The sequence below is a fragment of the Nycticebus coucang genome, chromosome 13 (genome assembly GCF_027406575.1).
Source record: "Nycticebus coucang isolate mNycCou1 chromosome 13, mNycCou1.pri, whole genome shotgun sequence".
NCBI lineage: Eukaryota > Metazoa > Chordata > Mammalia > Primates > Lorisidae > Nycticebus > Nycticebus coucang.
The window spans coordinates 98,805,479-98,826,399 of record NC_069792.1 but is presented as its reverse complement, the minus strand read 5'-3'; the positions used below and the strand labels follow the sequence as shown (position 1 = coordinate 98,826,399).

At 46.6% G+C, this 20,921-nt stretch overlaps 1 protein-coding gene across 7 annotated transcripts in view; it reads left to right on the top strand.

Moving 5' to 3' along the window:
- TRAPPC9 (trafficking protein particle complex subunit 9) overlaps positions 1-20,921 on the top strand; it is a 701,153-nt gene that overhangs the window by 533,836 nt on the left and 146,396 nt on the right. For all 7 annotated transcript variants that reach the window (XM_053558761.1, XM_053558762.1, XM_053558766.1 and 4 more), the window contains one exon: positions 2,689-2,842. In XM_053558761.1, coding sequence (XP_053414736.1) covers positions 2,689-2,842 — 154 coding nt within the window. The remainder of the gene's footprint in view (positions 1-2,688; positions 2,843-20,921) is intronic.

Sequence of the window (20,921 nt, the reverse complement as noted above, 5' to 3'; positions counted from 1 at the left end):
AAAAATTGATCTTTGCTATTAGTGGCAAGGGTGCCCAGAGAGGCGGGTGCCCGCTGCGCCCCTGGAGAAGGCCTCTGTGGAAGCTGCACAGGAGCCTGGCACTCTGCACTTGCACCTCACAGACCGCGCGCTCTCACGGTGGTGGTTCCAGTTCTAGACGCAGACCCAGGGGCCAGTCCTGAACGCGCACAGAAGCATTCAGCACAGAGATGTTTGTCCGGGTTGTTTTTATAATAGTAATTTTTTTTTTAATAGAAAAGACTTCACAGTTCAAAAAATAGAGGAATTGTTATGTAAATTATGACATCCATATGATAGAATATTTTGAAAAAAATGTTAATGATATGAAAAGTGTTCATGGTATGTTAAGAGAATAAAATAAGACTTTAAATTATATATGTATATATAATAACGCATAAGGATTTGTACATGTATAATGATTTATACTACATTCAGGTACACATACAAGGTCAGACAATAAAGCTTGTGAACCCACCCTAGAAAAAGTGCTCTATACCTTGTTGCTGAATATCACTGTGGTCATCTTCGATGTACTCCCGAGGGGAACTATACACCAGCACCAGGACCTAGACCACACTTCAAAGCAGTTTTCCTAGGACAGGTTTGCAAATTTAATTGTCAAACCTCATGCGACGACAGTGCTGATAGTCATTCCAGAAAAAGAGTTCCAAAATTATTTTGAAGGGTGGAATAGGCACAGGCTTCCCAAGGGGAGTACTTCAGAGGTGGCTGCAGTGTTACTCAACAATGAGGTATGTAGCACCTTTTGTAGCATGAGTTTGTGAACTGAATTATCTGATCTCATACTTAGGGAAAATACTATGGAATTAATATATTAACACGAGAGTATAAAATTTGATTGCTATTCTTTTCTTTCTTATGCTTCTTTCTATTACTCAATTTTTTACACTAAGCTATCTGCTTAAATAACAGAGAAGATCAACAAATGTGTTTTTGACCAAGTGTTTGTGCCACAAAGGCACCGTGCTGGGTGCTCACACAGCAGCGTCTGGCGCCTGTGGGCTCGGCTGGACCTGCTGCGCTGAGAGCTGTTAGCTTAGGGTACCACAGTGCTTCTTCCCATGCTGTCGTGGCTACCAAGGCCTCTTCTTTGGGTTTAATCTTGTGTCTTTGCCCCTTTAACAGTAGTTCCTCCTGCCTCTTAGTTAAGGGACAGCTTCAGAGGGAAGTTGGAGCGTGGCTTTCCAGAATAATTCTGGCCCTAGTGCAGTCTCCGTGATGATCCAAGGCACCCACTTCTGTCCCCTGACTGATGAACTCTCCGTCATCTCTCAGCTGGATTTGAACAAAACCACTCCTTCCCTCTCTCCCGCATTCATCCATGTAATGCACTTTTTTTTATTTTGGCCAGGGCTGGGTTTGGACCCACCACTTCCGGCATATGGGACCGGTGCCCTACTCCTTGAGCCACAGGTGCCGCCCCATGTAATGCACTTTTGTTGAGCACTTACTGTTGGTCTGATTTTGTGCTGAGAGGTGGGACCAGCCCCAGCCTATGTGAACCTGGTGCTCTGAAGTGGAGACAGGCTACAGAAGGTCGGTAGAGCTTCCAGACACATGGGTTGTGCGCCTTCCACATAACAGACTCTGTGTCCAGAGACCCAGGCAGAGCTGGGTGTAGTGCAAGGCCTGGTGAGCAGTAAGGAGGCAGAGGTGAACACTGGCTTGGGGCATCTGGGAGGCTTTTTATTCACTCACTCATTTATTCCCCTCATTATTTACTGATTATTCTCCTCAGCCTGGGGAGACTGGTAAACAAATACAAGAGGATCTCTGTCCTCAAGGAGCTAAGTTCCAATAGAGTTGATACACAATTAACAAATCCAAAGCTAGATCTTTAAGCTCATGATAAATGCCCTGACAGAAGTAAGTTGGCTGCTGCCGCAGAGAATGAGGCAAGGGGTGAGAGAGAAGCAGCTGCAGCCCATTGTGGCCTGGGGGCTGCTTTCTTAAGCTGCAACCTCAAGAGTGAAGGAATCTGGTGGTGCCAAGGACCTGGAAAAGAACATTCCAGGTGTGGGGGCAGAGAGTGCAAGGGGTGAGGCAGGGAGAGTCTGGTATGTTCCAGAAACTGTCAGAGGGTCAAAAGGGCCAGATAAGCAATGCAGAGGATGGGGGGGTGCTTGGAGGAGGACGTGATTTTGAGCAGAGGCCTGCAGGGAGGATGGGCAGCAGCTCCAGACACAGTGGGGCCCGAGGCACAGGAAGCTGGCTGTGGCAGTGTGGGCGCTGGGCAGCAAGTCCACCTGGCCAGAGAGGGATGTGCACAGAGCGTGAGCTGCGAGTGCCCTGTAGGCTTTTAGGATCTTCAGGATGATTATCTCCAAGCAGTGTAATCCCAGTCTGACCCACTGTCTGCCTTACCCTGTTACAGAATTGAAATTTTCATTTGGGGTAACGTGGGTCTTCTCAGAGATGGAAATCTATTACTGTGTCTTCAGTTCCAAACTGTGTGTTACACCAGCTCTGAAGTCAGGGCCACCTTGGGAGTCTATTATTTCATTTTCTTGGAATGAGTCTGTTATGAGTTACTAACAATAACGATTCATTATCCTGTTCTCACGCTGGCTTGTGCTGATTCCCCGACAGCCGGCAGAAGGAATTGCCCTTCTTATTAATCCTCTGCTGTGTTTTTCTGCTTCTTAGAATGGCGATTCAAGTGGACAAGTTCAACTTTGAGAGTTTCCCAGAATCCCCTGGGGAGAAGGGGCAACTTGCAAGTCCAAAGCAGCTGGAAGAGGAGAGGCAGGAAGCCCGAGGCCTGGAGATCAGCAGCAGACTGGACATTCGCTGGGGCATCATATCCTTTTCACGGTGGCCCACCTGGGACCTTGAGGGAGCCCTGTCCAGGGCTTCTGACCACTGAGAAGGACCCAGGAGGTGTTTAGCTATTGAATTTCAACCACAGATAGCTCAAAAATGCCATGGTAAGGAGATGTGAACCAACGATTGGCCTTTTCTTAACCTGTTAACACTTCGAAGGCCCCACTTAGTGAAGTATTGATTGGGTGTGAGGAAAGGTCTTCATAGAGCTGGTGGTGTTCTTGTCTCTGGGTCACGTGTTTCTTACCAACCTTGATATTCATGTTAGTGACAAGTTCTAATGGCCATCTATCAGGGCTGGGCTTGAGGAGTTCACAGACAGACAGCTGAAAACACAGCAGTTGTCTGAGAAACTGAAAGCTACTTGTACAGCTTACCAAGGCATGAAGATGCCCTTTCAGAAAGACTGAGAGAGATTTCAGAAGGACAGCACTGTCAGGGAGTATTTCATGAAACTGCTGAGTCCTGGCTTGTAGTAGGTACTCCACTGACCCAATAAACACGCTGGAGAAACCTAGGTTCTCTCACTTGTGTGTCCAGCAGTCTTCACAGAGCACCTACTTTGGGGTCAAGCATTTTCTGAGGCACTTAAGCGGCTGGGATGAAAAATAAGGTCTCAGTGCAGTTGTGCAGTCTTAAGGGACTTGGGGGTGTCATCTGGGAGGTATGCGTGTGGTGGGACAGCGAGGACAGAGCCCTGGGCCAAGTGCTAGACGGGGACAACAGGGAAGGCGCCACAGGGGTGGCAGCATTTGTATGGCTGTTATGGGTAGATAGGAGTTTATCAAAGGCACGAGGGTAGGAAGGGCCTCAAGGGTGCTGAGGCAGAAGAGCAGGGCTCAGGGGATGTCTCCATGAAGAGTCACAGGGGTACGCGTGTCAGATAGTTATCTTAGTTACGTGTGGGTTCTGTGGCTATGGTGATGCTCAAGTTGCATGGCCTGGTCTCACATGGCTCCAATGGCCTCCTGGATTCTGAAAACACCCTGTGTCTACTTGCCCCAGAGGCTCCTGGATTTGAGGCAAGTTTCTTCATTCAACCTAAAGTGAATTTGGGCCTGGTTGACCTACTGTCTCCAAGGAGTTTGTGACAAAATAAGCACTTTACATGTAGAGAAAAGGTTTTATGAATGGGCACTAAAAATAGCGTGCTTGGGACTGGCAGAGGGCACAGCAGCAGCCTGTTGAGGAGTCACAGGTGTTGACTTTGGTGGCAAGAGAAGTGAAGGGAGAATGATGGGAGGTGTGCTCTTGCCATCCCAGAACCCCCCAACTCCCAGCCAGGGTCACTCGGTCCTCGCTGCTGAATGTGTGGTGAGTGAGGGCACCAGGTGGGCACCCTCTGGCTGTGTGCTGACACGTGGCATTCCACACCTCACCTGATGCTTCCCATGAAAATGGAGCTTCAGCAAGGGCCAGCCAGTAAGAGGTAGTGCCAGGGGCCAGCCAGCTCTGTGTGCTGGCAAAGCTCTCACTCCAAGCCCCAGACTTCAAGCGAGAGGGCTATGCAAACAGCATGCAGACCATCAGACTGTGGAAGCAAAGGGCCGTGAGCCCTCACCTCCGGTGTCTGTGCTGTGACGCTGGAGCCAGGGCACAGCCTTCTGATGGGGTTGGAGGGGATCCTACCCTCATGCTGTGGGGGCCTCCATGTGAGGCAGGAGGTGCCCCTCGCCTGTGGTCTCTGAGCTTTAGCTTTAAGCAAGAGACCCCTCTCAGAGCAAGGCAGGCCTAGACGGGGCTGATTCAGCCTCAGCTCAATACAGCAGCCAGTGGTTGCAGTGGTGACCCCTGTGTTCGTGTGCTCCACAGAGACACCCCCCCCACCAGGTCCATTAGTGGTGGGCGCTCAGATGTCCTGCTGATGGCAGACCCACCACTTCCCAGGCCCTGCCCTAGGATGTGGCCGTGTCTCGCAGCTCAGCTCCAGCACAGTTTCTTATCATGTCTGGTAGATGAAAACTGTGACTCCTGTTCACAGGTGGAAAGTAGAGGGGTGCCAGAGTCCAGTGATCGGCCTCCGAGCCGGTGCTCTTTCCCCAGGGAAGCTGCTTTCTACTGGGATAACAGTGACCAACAGAACCCCTATGTCCTTTGCAAACTAGTGTACTGAAAATGTCTTTGCATCTGACTTTCCTGTTTTCTATATTTGCTTAATAATTCGTACAAAAATATTTATTGAATGCTTACCATGTGGCAGGCACATCAGTCCCACAAACTTACTGATAAGTTTATGAGAGATTGTTCCCATCAGCAAATTTAAAGAGACTTATCATTAAGGATATCCTATCCCTCCCTCCCTCTCTCTCTCTCTCTTTTTCTCTGCCTCTGCCTCTCTCTCGCTCTCTCTCTCTCTCTCTCTCTTTCTCCGTCTCTCTGTCTCTCTTTCTCTATCATCTGGTGATGACATCTGGCATGGGCTGAATAGCAGATTTTTGCTATTGTAAACCTGAATCCAAGCAGATGGAAAGACCAAAGATTGAATTGGCTATTAATTTCATTATGCATTTTAATATTTTCTAAATATTTAGACTTTATACAAAAATTTGAACTTAATTTAACACCTGTCCCTGGTTATGGCTGTTGCACATATGTAGCTCTAAGGCTGAGGAGACATGTTTTAAAGGGAATGGGGACCTGTCAGTGGACACGTGGTGCCTGCGCCTTCCCCTGTGAGTGGGGCATCTCGTGCAGATCTGGGCATTCCCGCTCTGGGCCAGCGTGGCACTGAAGGGCTCAGCGGGAGCTTCCACAGGGAAGGGGCCGCAGGGGCAGTGCTCTCAGCATGTTCCAGAGCCTGGCAAGCAGCAGCCCCAAGGTGCCTGTGTGTCTGGTGATAGTGAGACAGGAGAGGGCAGTGGGCCCACAGCAGCCTCTTGCTGTGCTATGGTGTAGAGTCTTTCTCCTTGGGGCAGTGGAGACCCAGAAGGCAGAGTGTTGGTATGGCCAGATAGATGTCTTAGAAAGCCACCCTGGCCACAGCATAACCATGAATTCCAGGGCTGAGAACACCATTATGCTCCTCAGGGCTCACCATCACTTGGGTGGCTAACTGGCCTGGGCCACTATGGAGAGGTTGAGCAGGGGAGGAGACGCTCGCTATGCACACAGTCTAAGCCAGGGACCATGGGGGACTTAACAGGGTGCCCTGGGAAAGAAGTGGAAGACAGCCACGTGCCACAGTAATTCAGTGCAGGGGGTGCTCCTCACCGAGGGCCTGCAGAGTTCTGGTTTGGGGGAAGCACCAATGCCCTTTCTTTGGGTGAAGACAAAGAGCTACACTCAGTGGGCACTCCCAGGGGCCTCCTGCATAGAGTGTGGCCTCTGAGCATCCCCAGCTGTGCTGACCAGCTCCTCACTACTTCAGGCCTCTTCCCCCGAGCCTCACACCTGCTTTGTGATGGAGGCAGCAGGGTCCGTCACAAGGAGTGTGAGACCAGAGAGCTTAAGGTGAAGAACCTTAGGATCACACCCCTAGGAAGAAGCCAAGTGTAGCAAGCATGGTGTTCCCAGGGTTGCATTCCATAGGCTGCCCAGAGAGGCCATGAGGGCCCCATCCCTGGAAGGGGCAGGGTGACTTCAGCGGAGCTGGAGGCCCAGGCCAGGTAATCATCCAAGTGATGGGGAGCCCTGGGAACCTTAATGGTATATTCAGCCCTGGGATTCCCTCATTCTGGGGTAGAATTTACACTCCTTGGCACTGAGCCTGTCCAGATGAGCTAATGTATTAGATATCACTTTCTTTTTTAAAGAGATCTCTGTTGGTAGCCCCGTTCGTCATTGTCATTGTCATCATGACTTCTTATTGACGACTGTGTGTTGGCTGCTTGTTGTGTTGTCCTCCCTACACCCCGTGTGTCCTGCAAGAGGCTGGGCAGCATGTCCCACAGGCATAGGAGCCCAACCCGGCAGTGGGACATGGCGGGTTCCCGCCATCCTCCCACCACTTCCTTCCCGGTGTGACTTCAGCCATGGACTTCTTGCTTTGCTTCTCTGTTCTCACCATCAAGTGGGGATGGGGTGGCGCCCACCTCCAAGGTGCTGGCGAGAAGTGTGTGCGTGGCCCATGCCTTGTGTGCAGCTGGGGCTCTCTCCTGTGCCTCTCACTGCCACTGATGTGCCTGGAGGCCTGCACGTCTCTGCCCCAGGACTGGAGTTCTCGTGGAGGACTCCTGCTCTGTGTATTAAGCTCTTTCTCCTGCATCTGCGTCACATAGTCCATATTGCCCACATTAGCCTGGGGGCTTTTAAAAGGAATTTTTCACCCAGAGCTTGCTTTCTTGATGAGAACATGCTTGTTTGTAAGTCTGTGCAGTTTCCCTGGGGGTGGAGGTATCTCTGCCTGGCACCAGCGGCATCTGGCCCTAGGGAGCTGGGCTTATTTGATGTACATGGATGCTGTTGGGATAAAACAGCCCCTCACTTTCAGCTCCTTGGTATTCTCTCCTTTTAACCTTTTTCTTATCCTCCAGTTACCAATATTGGACAATTTTTACTGAACTTGGAAAACCTTAATATAGCCAATGCTTTGTGAACACTGTTAATAGCAGATAATAGCCTTCAGCACGTGATCCAGAAATCTTCTCTATCTGACTTTGGTACAGGACTAAAGATGCTGTGTTGTGGGGCCCGGAGCCCTGGGGTCAGCAGGCTGGCCCTGCTGTTTGACCTATAGGGTCTGTGTCCTCCTCTGTCCGGGCAAGGAGAGGAAGCCTGCTGCAGAGTAGCCATTAGGGCACCAAGCTGTAAACTAGCATTTCACTTACCCAAACCTGCAGAACAGGCAGTATCTATACCTTTGAAAAATAAGCAAGCTTTGTAAATTCAGTAACTCACCCGAGACTGCACAGCTGGTGGGATAGTCAGGATCTCCAAGTTTGTATTACTTTACCATTGACTACATCATCTGAGGTCACATTTGCAAGGTATGACCATAGCCTTTAACCCTGGAAGGTGTCAGCAAAGGCGACACCTCCATTTCTTACTGGAGACCTCAGACTGCTCTGCGGCCTGACCTTGGGCAGGGCTCTTCCTCAAGCCCACCCCATCCCCAACGTGGGCCTTTCTCTGAGGAGTCTTCTGTCTACCGGCCTCCTGCCCATCATGCCCAGTGCCCTTTCCTGTGGGTTCCTGCAGCAAAGCACCCTGGGCCTCAGTCCTGTTTGTTATAGTCTTTAGGGAGGGCAGAAAGTTAGTTTTTTTCTGAAGGTGCCTCTTTGGCCTGGCCTTGAGGTGAGGAGGAATCCCATCCTCTCAGCAGCGAGCTATTGAGGACCTGCCCTGTGCTGAGCACCCAGAGGCACCGTGGTACACACAAACAGATGTAGACCCAGCGCCAAGAGCTTGTATTCTCTTTCCTGTCCCCAGTACTGAACATGATCCCCATCACTTAGGCATTAAACTGTTTGTTGAATGAATAGTTTCCATGCCAGTAATGTGGCAGGTGGTGACCAGCTTAGTTGTGCTGTGTGTGGTGACCAGCTTAGTTGTGCTGTGCTGGCTGCTGTGATGAATATATGAAGGGAGTTTGCAAGTAGCAGGATGAACCTGAGCTAAAATTTGCTCCTTTGCCAGAGGCAGCCTCGCATAGACTGTCTATGGCTGTAATGGGAGAGATAAGCTCTGAGCAAGTGTGGGGTCATCTCCCCATCTGATTTTCTTTGTTTTGAGCATTTCAAGGGTAGACATGAGCGCTGGTGGCATACCAGCATCCAACCTGGTTGGTGACCCCCATGGCTGATGACCTGGACTATCTAGGCAGCCTTTTCCAGGAGGTCTGATAAGCATCTGCCTCCCGTGTTCAGTTTGGGAAGTATTTTTAACCAGTTTGGCTATGTTGAGAGAAGCAGAAGCTGTAGATACCTAGGAATCTGTGCCTCAGATGGGAGGTATAACATCTTAGTGAGAGGCAAAGGTCAAATACACATACATGACTTGGAATTTGGGTGTGGCCTCAGAGTGCAGGGGCAGCTCCTCCAGGGAGAGGAGCCCTTGGACAGGTCTCATCCCAGGCTGTCAGTGGTGTCTGTGCCTGTCTCACAGACATCAACCCATAAAACTTGAAGAGTCTCAGCAGTGGCTGAGACCTTTGGCTCACTTTTTATTTGGGATTTCACAAGTGTAACCCTATAAGGATTTTAGGCACAGTGCCCTCAGTAACCATGATCAGGATGCCCCACCTGCGATACAGCTCACCTGGGCTTGGTTCTCAATTTGTAAGACCACTTCCTTCTCACTAAGGAAAAGCTGCCTTTAACTTACCTCTCCTCCCTTTTATGACAGAGGCAGGGGCTGCACTGCTCGTACCCTTCAGCCTGTCTGATTGGCTTCTAGTCTATTCTGCAGGATGCTTCTCAGTGGAGCTCTGCCTTCTCATCTGAAAAAAAAAATAACAAACCTATAAATAAGACTCTTTTAAACGCAGTACACTGTGTTTTTCTAAAGTCACATTTGGAGAAATAGTTTTATCTAAATGAATTTTAATACAAATGGCTTCTGTCATCAGTACAGCTGATTCCTTGATCATCTTTAGTAAAATTCGGGGTTGCATTTTGTATCTGCCTTGAGGGAATTTGACTTTTATAGCCGTTTGTAATAATGTAGTTCAGAGGCCTTTAATCTCTTCTAGCAGGGAAACTTTGCCAGCCAAAAGGAAAGCTCGTACCTGGCCAGTAAGGCTGTCACACTGCCTGGCTGTGTGGCCTTGGTGGGTGGGGGGTTGAGGTGGGAGAAGCACAGATTTGATTGCTGTCTCTCCCAAGTCCAGATCTGGTGGCTGCGCGCACCTTGAAATTACTTTGAAAGGAATCAGGGAGTGGCATGTGGGGAGCCAAGATTTCAGATTTGGCTGGCTCACGAGGGTGAGGAGGGGCATGTCCCCTGCAGCCCAGCACCATTTCAGATCTGTGTGTGTGCTCACCTGGAATACACACTATGGTTGATACGGTTTATATTTGTGTGATCATTGCTGTTGGGAACCACACACTTTCTGTGTGTTTTTAGTGTGATAATTATTGTGGACATTTGTATCTTATATAATAGAATCACAAAATCACAGAATTGAAGTAACAGCTAACGCCCATATGGTACTTACTAGATGCCAGGTACCATTCTGAGCAATTTACATAGATTTATTCACTTGATTTTTACAACTGTCAGAAGTGGCTTTTATTCATGATCCACAGATAAGAAAACAGAGGCATGGAGAGATTAATTCACTTGCTCCGGGTCACCCAGACCATAGTAGCAAAGCTGGGCTCACATGCAGCTGTCTGCCTCGGGGCTGAGCCCCTAGTTCCATCCAGGAATAGCAGGGCCTCCGGCCTCTGCCACAGCTATCAAGTTATTCTACCTGTTAGAGGAAACCTGTAGAGGCGACAGTGTGTCTTGGTTATACCACTGATCAGTGCCCACTCCTCACACAGAGCTCTGTCGTTTCACCTGCACTTGGGGCGTGCTCACCTGGGAAAGACTTTCCGGCCTCTCCCCTAGGCAGCCCATCCTGCCACACGGTGTTTTCTGTGCAGCGCGTCTCTGATGCCAGGGAGCTCAGCTGAGGTGCTGGAGCACTCAGGAGATGGGAACAGCAGGAGCAGTGTTCCAGAAGTTTGTGACGTAAATTAGAAAACAAAGTCATGATCAAGAGCCTCATTAGTAACTTAAAGCGGTCTTTCCATGAGTGTGGTTTCTAGGTGGACAATTTGCTGATTTGCTTGATCTGAGCAGGGCCGTGCTGAGCCCCTGCACCCTGCTCACTCCCAAGCTGGCACGGGATGTGCAGACAGCCCGTTTTCCTGGCAGGTGGGCAGAGAGGCCACCACCTGAGAGCACTTGGGTCCCAAAGCCCAGAAAGCTGATGGGTTTCCAGCTTCTGCTCAGTGGTCTTTGGATATAACCAGACTTTCTGAGAATGGTGCTCATTTCTCCTTTGGGAGGTGAGGCTAACCCACCTCAGGTCTATAGGGTCAGAGGAGGACCTTAAAAATCCCTGCTGGGCCTCATATCCCCCAAGGGAAGAGTTGATTGGTCATTTCTTACCTTTTTTTTGAGACAGAGTCTCACTTTGTCACCCTAAGTAGAGTGCCATGGTGTCGTAGCTCATAGCAACCTCAAACTTCTGGGCTTGAGCAATCTTCTTGCCTCAGCCTCCTGAGTAGTTGGGACCTCAGGCACCCACCACAATGCCCGGCTTGCTCATTTATTTCTCACATGTCAAACTGAGTTATAGTAAACTTTAGTGAATAAATGTATAGACAGGATCTCAGAAGGTCCCTGATGCTTTCACACAGTCTTTGAATATAGCACATTACCAAATATTTTATTCCTAACGGCCTGTCAGAAAACGACAGGGAAGTTGTTTATTAACCTTCCGCATTTTCTTTGCATCTGGCCATATTTTTCAAAGATTTGCAAGTGAATGTTCATGGTTCCCAAGATAGGTAGATTAACTGAGGCGGTGTGAGTAAAAATATTTGTAAACAGAAAGACTGTGTACAAATACTGATTCATCAATTAAATGTAATAAATAATGAGGAATGACTGATAAGTGAGATGTAATCTTGCAGAAGCACCTGGGCTTCCTCGAAGTAGGCAACATCCCATCTTGATCTTTTTATCCCCAGCATCTACCGTGGTGTGCACAGGAGGTGTTGGTGACAACTTTGCTGTGAGTCACAGCATTCAGAGGGAGGAGGTGTGTGGACACAAGTGCTCCGCCACGTGGCAGATGCTGGGTGAGCGCTGTGCAGGGTGTGGTGGTGACAGCAGGGGGCAGGACAGGTGGCCTTCCAAGGTGACGTTCAAGCTCTAGAAGATGTGAAGGTGTCCACTAGGAAAATGAGGCTCGGAGTGCTTGGCCAGAGGGAAAGCAAAGCAGAGGTGCCAGGGCAGTGACAGCACAGCCCATGGCCAGTGCACATGTGTGTGTGAAAGCATGCGGTGCCTCACAAATCGCTACCATGTGCTGGACAGGGTGCTGGTGACCAGGGACACTATCTCTCACTCCCCCAATGCTTCTTTCTTTTTTGGGTTTCGTTTTTTTCTGTTCTATGGTTAATACATTCTCACAAGAAAGCCAGGCGGCCAGCAGTTGGGGGGTGGGGCTGCCTGCTCACTGACCGTGCTGGTCTGAGCCAGCGATGGCAGAGAAAGATTCTGCTGAGCAAGAGCCAGCCCTGGACCCTGGGCCTCCTGGCTAACTGTCCCCAAGGGCTTGAGACCAGCAGGAAGTGTGATCAAACTTTAGTGAACTTCAGGTAACTCAGCAGTGTCTCTGAGGCAGAAAGCAGCAAGCTCAAAGGGCATCTTGAGAGGACCCTCAGTGTCCCTACCAGGGCATTAGAAGCCACCTGTGGCCAGCACCAGCAAAGAGAATGTGGGCTGGCTGATGTGTGTGGGACTTCAGGTGTGCAGGGGTAGCAGGCGTTGAACAAGGGCTGTGTCTTAGAGGACGTTTGTGGAGCCTGGGTTGGCACCAACAGTAACTTCACAGTCCTCCTCCTGCCAAGGTCGTCATCTCTGTCTCCTAGGAGATGGACAGAGCTGCAGTAAGAAGAACCTGTTGGCGATTTAGAAATGGATGGCTGTGTCCCCGAGTGACTAAAAGCCTTCTGTGGAGGCAGCCTGTTCAGCACCACGGAGAGCTTCCAGCAGAGCTTCCCTCTGGGCTGGGAGGACTGGTCAGGCCAGTTTGGATGCTGACTGGCTTCTGGCCAGATGCAGGGGCCTGGCGTGCCCCAGGCTCATGAGCAGCAGGGTGATTCCTGGTTTCCAGGTTTACTGTGAGGAATCAATACAGTGTATCTGTAGAGTCCTAACTTGGGTTTCAGAGTGTGGTTGCCTGGGTCAGCCTGCCTGGGGTCACGTCTGGACCAAGCCACTTCCTAGCAGTGTTAGCTTTCTTATCCCCTCCCTGGGCCTGAGTTTGTTTTATTTTTAACATTTGAAATGGAAATAGCAGTATCTATCTCATGCCTATCATGTCCTGAAGTCTTAATGTGAAAAAAATGAGAAGATACCGGTTGAACACTGACCACAGGCCCCTGTCATGACGCACACCTTGGAGATGTGCTCTCTGGTGGCAGTGATGGGCAGGAGGAGCTGCGCTGAATGCCAGAGTCTGTGCATTTAAGAAATAGTATCCCCCACACTGGCACTGCTGTTATCCTGTTACAGTGGGGGCCATGACGAGGCTGACCGACTGGGCAGCTATGCCGCCCCATGCTGTGGCTCAGATGCGAGGCTGTCTCGGTGGCTTATGGTGCTGAAAGGAAGGAGGATGTGCATGCAGGTAATTAGCTTTATAAGCTCAGCTATATAATTTTACGGCTCACGTCCGAAAGCAAATTAATATAGAAATATGCTGTTGGAATGGTTTCCAAAGCCCCAGTGCCATTTGGCAACTTGTTGATGACTCACAGCCTAACTTGTTCCTCTGACTAATTGTTCTAGAACTCTGCAGCCTGGCCAGGTCTGCTACACACGGCTGCTCTTCTGTGGGCACCGGGGTGCTCTCCACCTTGCTAGCCTGACTTGAGCGTTTTAATAAGATAATACTGTGCCATGGTTTGAGGTCTTAATTTCATTCAAGGGAAAATAAACCCTAGAGAGAATAATGGAAGAAAGCAGAAACATAAAAATGTGCGTTTTAAACCCAAATGTATCAATAATTTGCATCCCTGAGTGCACTTCTTTCTGACTGGCTGGGGCTCCCTCGAGCTTGGCTATGCCCTGTCCCTGCTTTATGGCCGACTCTCAGAGCTGAGTTTTACTCCTGATGTTGTCAAGGGTACTTTATATTGTATTTTTTCTAAAATAATTTTAATATTATTTTAAGTAGGTACATGCAGTTCAAAATTAAAAAAAAAACATAGATATTCTCATTTGCCCAATTCCTACCACCAGAGCTCCCACTTTCATTCATTCATTCCTTGAATAAACTTTCATGAATTTCTTTCTGAAATTATAAGTGAAATGCCAAAAGTCTTATATTTTTTCCTTTTCTTCTTTTTAATAGAAAAGGTATATGCTCTCTTGCATCTTGCTTTTTTCACTTACTATGTATCTTGGAAAACTCTGCTTAATCATTTTATGGAGAATCTCCTCTTTCCAGCTACAAAAAAATTACAGCAAAGTGTGAACCTGCCTATACTGATAAGGACACATTTGAACTTCTGGGTTTTGCCAGCCTGGCAGGTGTGTTCTTGCCTTTCCCTCCTTGAAGGTGTGGGAGTCACAAGAGCTTGGCAGGACTCTCCTCTCGTGAGTGCCAGCTGTCCAGTCCCCCTGGTTGGAGGGAGTGTGTCCCATTGGACTGTGCTCACCATGTTTCAGGACCATCCCAACATCACTTTCCTTCCCTGTTCCTGCTCAGTGAGGCCCAGTCAAATGACTCTGAGACTGCCTCCCTGGGAGCGTCTTCTTCACTGAGAAGGGTCAGCACTTTGTGCATGTGGGTGCTGTGAGTCATATGGGCCATGAGATGACAGCTGAGTGCCCACACCAGAGCCAGGAGATTTACCACCCTCCCTCTGCCTTTGATGAGAGTGGATCATGGCACACCTCACAGAGATTTGAGCACCTCATGAGCTAAGGAAGGGGAGATCTGATGTCTTCTTTATGAACGACAAAGTGGCTCTGTCCCATAATGGCTGCACAGGGAGAGAGAGGAGGCGGCAGCCCTACTTCTGCCCACTACATAGTCCCTGCACTCTAGTCCTCACTAGCCTCTTCAGAGGATGGCCTTTCCACTGGGGGTAGACTCTGAGATGTCACACTGGGGAGTGTACAATAGCAGTGTGACACTGAGCTAGGCTGCTGGCAGGGCGGGACTCAGGGAGACTGACTCAGGAGAGCTGACCCACCCCAAGTCTGGCAAGTGTGTGTGCAGGGACTTGCAGCCTCATCCTGGGTCGGCACTGACCAGCAGCACAGCACCCCTGAGCCTCTGAGCCAGTGTGGGGCCTCCTAGAAACCTAAATGAAAACAAATTGCCTGGAACCTCTAATAGTCTCACTGGTGTGGTGTGTTTCCTGCCCCAGGTGCCTGTGGGGGGCCTGGAGCTCAGAGGTCATGCCTGAGGTCCCAAATAACTCAAGTGTCCACAGCACCTGCTGCTTTCTACCTGCCCTGGCTCCTTGAGAGAGAAAGTACCATCTTGACCATATTTAAGTGTGCAGTTCAGTGGTGTTAACTACTTTCACATTCTTATGAAACCATCACCACCATCTATGTCCAGAACTTCCTCACTGTCCCAACCTGAGATTTGTCCCCATCAGACTACTGACTCCCCACACCCTCTCCCCAGCCACTGACCCCACCATTCTGCTTCCTGTCTCCACAGAGCTGACTCTTCTGGGGACTGTGTGAGAGTGGGCACACACAGGAGTTGTCCCTCTTTGACTGGCTTGTTCCTTTCAGCATGAAGCCTTCAAGGACCATTTATGTTGTAGTGCATGTCAGAATCTCCTTCCTTTTGAAGCTGATGATATTCCCTAGTACAGAAAGCCCACATATTCTTTTTTTTTTAATTTAATATTTTTTTATTGTTGGGGATTCATTGAGGGTACAATAAGCCAGGTTACACTGATTGCATTTTTTAGATAAAGTCCCTCTTGCAATAGTGTCTTGCCCCCAGAAGGTGTGGCACACACCAAGGCCCCACCCCGCTCCCTCCTTCCCTCTCTCTGCTCTTCTTTTCCCCACCCCTCCCTCCTTTTTTCTCTCTGCTCTCCCCTTCCCCCTACCCCACCATGACCTTAATTGTCCTCATATCAAAATTGAGTACATAGGATTCATGCTTCTCCATTCTCGTGATGCTTTACTAAGAATAATGTCTTCCACTTCCATCCAGGTTAATACGAAGGATGTAACGTCTCCATTTTTTTTAAATAGCTGAATAGTATTCCATGGTATACATATACCACAGCTTGTTAATCCATTCCTGGGTTGGTGGGCATTTAGGCTGTTTCCACATTTTGGCGATTGTAAATTGAGCTGCAATAAACAGTCTAGTACAAGTGTCCTTATGATAAAAGGATTTTTTCCCTTCTGGGTAGATGCCCAGTAATGGGATTGCAGGATCAAATGGGAGGTCTAGCTTGAGTGCTTTGAGGTTTCTCTATACTTCCTTCCAGAAAGGTTGTACTAGTTTGCAGTCCCACCAGCAGTGTAAAAGTGTTCCCTTCTCTCTACATCCACGCCAGCATCTGCAGTTCTGAGATTTTGTGATGTCGGCCATTCTTGTTGGGGTTAGATGGTATCTCAGGGTGGTTTTGATTTGCATTTCTCTAATAGATAGGGATAATGAACATTTTTTCATATGTTTGTTAGCCATTCGTCTGTCTTCTTTAGAGAAGGTTCTATTCATGTCTCTTGCCCATTGATATATGGGATTGTTGGCTTTTTTCATGTGGATTAATTTGAGTTCTCTATAGATCCTAGATATCAAGCTTTTGTCTGATTCAAAATATGCAAATATCCTTTCCCATTGTGTAGGTTGTCTGTTTGCTTTGGTTGTTGTCTCCTTAGCTGTACAGAAGCTTTTCAGTTTAATGAAGTCCTATTTGTTTATTTTTGTTTTTGTTGCAATTGCCATGGCAGTCTTCTTCATCAAGTCTTTTCCCAGCCAATATCTTCCAGTGTTTTTCCTATGCTTTCTTTGAGGATTTTTATTGTTTCATACCTCAAATTTAAGTCCTTTATCCATCTTGAATCAATTTTTGTGAGTGGGGAAAGGTGTGGGTCCAGTTTCAGTCTTTTACATGTGGATATCCAGTTCTCCCAACACCATTTATTGAATAGGGAGTCTTTCCCCCAAGGTGTGTTCTTGTTTGGTTTATCAAAGATTAGGAGGTTGTAAGATGTTAGTTTCATTTCCTGGTTTTCTATTCGATTCCAAGTGTCTATGTCTCTATTTTTGTGCCAGTACCATGCTGTCTTGACCACTATGGCTTTGTAGTACAGCCTAAAATCTGGTATGGTGATGCCTCCAGCTTTATTTTTATTACTAAGAATTGCCTTAGCTATATGGGGTTTGTTCTGGTTCCATACAAAATGCAGAATCATGTTTTCCAAATCTTGAGAGTATGATGTTGGTATTTTAATAGGAATGGCATTGAATAGGTAGATTGCTTTGGGAAGTATAGACATTTTACCAATGTTGATTCTTCCCATCCATGAGCATGGTATGTTCTTCCATTTGTTAATATTCTCTGCTATTTCCTTTCAGAGGATTTCATAATTTTCTTTATAGAGGTCCTTCACTTCCTTCGTTAGGTATATTCCTAGGTATTTCATTTTCTTTGGAACTATGGTGAAGGGAGTTGTGTCCTTTTTTTTGTGTGTGTGTGTGGTTTTTTTGGCCGGAGCTGGGTTTGAACCCGCCACCTCCGGCATATGGGACCGGCGCCCTACTCCTTGAGCCACAGGCGCTGCCCGGGAGTTGTGTCCTTAATTAGCTTTTCATCTTCACTGTTATTGGCATATACAAAGGCTACTGACTTCTGGACATTCATTTTATATCCTGAAACATTACTGTATTTTTTGATGACTTCTAGGAGTCTTGTGGTTGAGTCTTTGGGAGTCTCTAAGTATAAGATCATGTCGTCAGCAAAGAGGCAGAGTTTGACCTCTGCTCCCATTTGGATTCCCTTTATTTCCTTGTCTTGCCTAATTGTATTGGCTAGAACTTCCAGCACAGAGGACAACCTTGTCTGGTTCCAGCTCTAAGAGGAAAAGCTTTCAGTTTTACTCCATTCAGTAAAATATTAGCTGTGGGTTTGCCATAGATAGCTTCAATCAGTTTTAGAAATGTGTCACCTATGCCTATACTCTTAAGTGTTCTAATTAGAAAAGGATGCTGAATTTTATCAAATGCTTTTTCTGCATCTATTGAGAGGATCATATGATCTTTATTTTTGCCTCTGTTAATATGGTGGATAACGTTTATGGACTTGCGTATGTTAACCCAGCCTTGCATCCCTGGGATGAAACCTACTTGATCATGATGTATGACTTTTTGATGATAAGCTGTAATCTATTGGCTAGGATTTTGTTGAGAATTTTTGCATCTATATTCATGAGTGAAATTGGTCTGAAATTCTCCTTTTTGGTTGGGTCTTTTCCTGGTTTTGGTATCAGGTTGATGTTTGCTTCATAGAACGTGTTGGGGAAGGTTCCTTCTTTCTCAATTTTTTGGAATAATTTCTATAGTACAGGAATAAGCTCTTCCTTGAAGGTTTGATAGAATTCTGGTGTGAAGCCATCTGGACCAGGGCATTTTTTGGTTGGAAGATTTTTTATCGTTTCTTTAATCTCAGTGCTTGAAATTGGTCTGTTCAGGAGCTCTATTTCTTCCTGGCTAAGTCTAGGGAGAGGGTGTGATTCCAAATATTGATCCATTTCCTTCACATTGTCAAATTTCTGGGCATAGAGTTTCTGGTAGTATTCAGAGATGATCTCTTGTATCTCTGTGGCATCAGTTGTGATTTCCCCTTTATCATTTCTGATTGAGGTTACTAGGGATTTTACTTTTCTATTTCTCATTAGTCTGGCCAATGGTTTATCTATTTTATTTATTTTTTCAAAAAAACAACTCCTTGTTTCATTAATTTTCTGAATGATTGTTTTGTTTTCAATTTCATTGATCTCTGATTTGATTTTGGATATTTCTTTTCTTCTACTGGGTTTAGGCTTAAATTGTTCTTCTTTTTCCAGTTCCATAAGATGGCTTATGATTTGTTGATGCGTTCTCTTTCTGTTTTTCAAATGTAGTCATCTAAAGCAATAAATTTTCCTCTCAAAACTGCTTTTGCAGTATCCCACAGGTTTTGGTAGCTTGTATCTTCATTGTTGTTATGCTCAAGGAAGTTAATAATTTCCTGTTTTATTTCTTCTTGCACCCGTCTATTATTCAACAGAAGGTTGTTTAATTTCCATGCCTTTGTGTGGGGTTGAACGTTTTTGTTAGAGTTGAGTTCCACCTTTAGTGCCTTATGGTCTGAGAAGATACAAGGTAAATTTTCAATTCTTTTGATTCTGTTGATATTTGTTTTGTGTCCCAGGATATGATCAGTTTTGGAGAATGTTCCATGGGGTGATGAGAAGAATGTATATTCTTTATCTTTGGGATGGAGTGTTCTTTATGCGTCTATCAAGCACTGTTGTTCTAGGGTCTCATTTAAATCTCTTATACCTTTGTTTAATTTCTGTTTAGAGGATCTGTCCAGCTCTGTAAGAGGAGTGTTAAAGTCCCTGTTATTATGGTATTATTGGATGTCATATTGCTCAGACTGAGTAAGGTCTGTTTCAAGAATCTGGGGGCATTTAAATTGGGTGCACAAATATTTAGAATTGAAATGTCTTCTTGTTGTATTTTTCCCTTGACCAATATAAAGTGACCATCTTTGTCTTTTTTGACTTTAGTTGCTTTCAGTCCACATGTATCTGAAAATAAGATTGCAACTCCTCTTTTCTTTTGAATTCCATTTGCCTGAAAAATTGCCTTCCAACCCTTGACTCGGAGTTTTAATTTGTCTTTTGAAGCCAGGTTTGTTTCTTGCAGACAGCAAACGGATGGCTTGTGTTTTTTAATCCAGTCAGCCAATCTATGTCTCTTCAGTGGGGAATTCAAGCCATTAACATTTATTGAGATAATTGATAAGTGTGGTAGTATTCTATTCATCTTATTTTGTGAGAGTCCATTGTTTAGTTTTATCTTTTGCATCAGTGTGGAGGTTAGGTTCTGTCCTTTAATTTCTGAGTTCTTACTTTGCTGCTGATCCATTGTGGTGGTCAGTGTGTAGAACAGGTTGAAGTATTTCCTGTAGAGCTGGTCTTGTTGTGGCGAATTTCCTCAATGTTTATATATCCGTAAATGATTTGATTTCTCCGTCAATTTTGAAGCTTAGCTTAGCAGGGTATAGAATTCTGGGCTGGAAATTGTTCTGTTTAAGTACATTAAAGGTAGATGACCATTGTCATCTTCTCCTTATTTTTTTTTATTAAATAATAGCTGTGTACATTAATGCGATCATGGGGCACCATACACTGGTTTTATAGACTGTTTGACACATTTTCATCACACTGGTTAACATAGCCTTCCTGGCATTTTCTTAGTTATTGTGTTAAGACATTTACATTCTACATTTACTAAGTTTCACATATACCCTTGTAAGATGCACCAGAGGTGTAATCCCACCAATCACCCTCCTTCCGCCCACCTTCCCCCTCCCTCCCCTCCCTTTCTCCCTTCCTTCTATTTTTGGGTTATAACTGGGTTATAGCTTTCATGTGAAAGCCGTAGATTAGTTTCATAGTAGGGCTGAGTACATTGGATACTTTTTCTTCCATTCTTGAGATACTTTACTAAAAAGAATATGTTCCAGCTCCATCCATGTAAACATGAAAGAGGTAAAGTCTCCATCTTTCTTTAAGGCTGAGTAATATTCCATGGTGTACATATACCACAATTTATTAATCCATTCATGGATCGATGGGCACTTGGGCTTTTCCCATGACTTAGCAATTATGAATTGGGCTGCAATAAACATTCTGGTAAAAATATCTTTGTTATAATGTGATTTTTGGTCTTCTGGGTATATGCCTAGTAGAGGAATTATAGGATTGAATGGAGGTCTATTTTTAGATCTCTAAGTGTTCTCCAAACATCTTTCCAAAAGGAATGTATTAATTTGCATTCTCACTAGCAGTGTAGAAGTGTTCCCTTTTCTCCACATCCACGCCAACATCTCTGGTCTTGGGATTTTGTGATATAGGCTAATCTTACTGGAGGGGCAGTGGGTAAAAGGGAATGTTGACAAAAAGAAGAGAGGCACAGAAAGAGGGAGACAGAGCAATATAAGTGTACAGTAGGGTACTTTGACACAACCTTAAAAAAACCCCAATCTTGGGTGGCACCTGTGGCTCAGTGAGTAGGGCGCCGGCCCCATATGCCGAGGGTGGCGGGTTCAAACCCAGCCCCGGCCAAACTGCAACAAAAAAATAGCCGGGCGTTGTGGCGGGCGCCTGTAGTCCCAGCTGCTCGGGAGGCTGAGGCA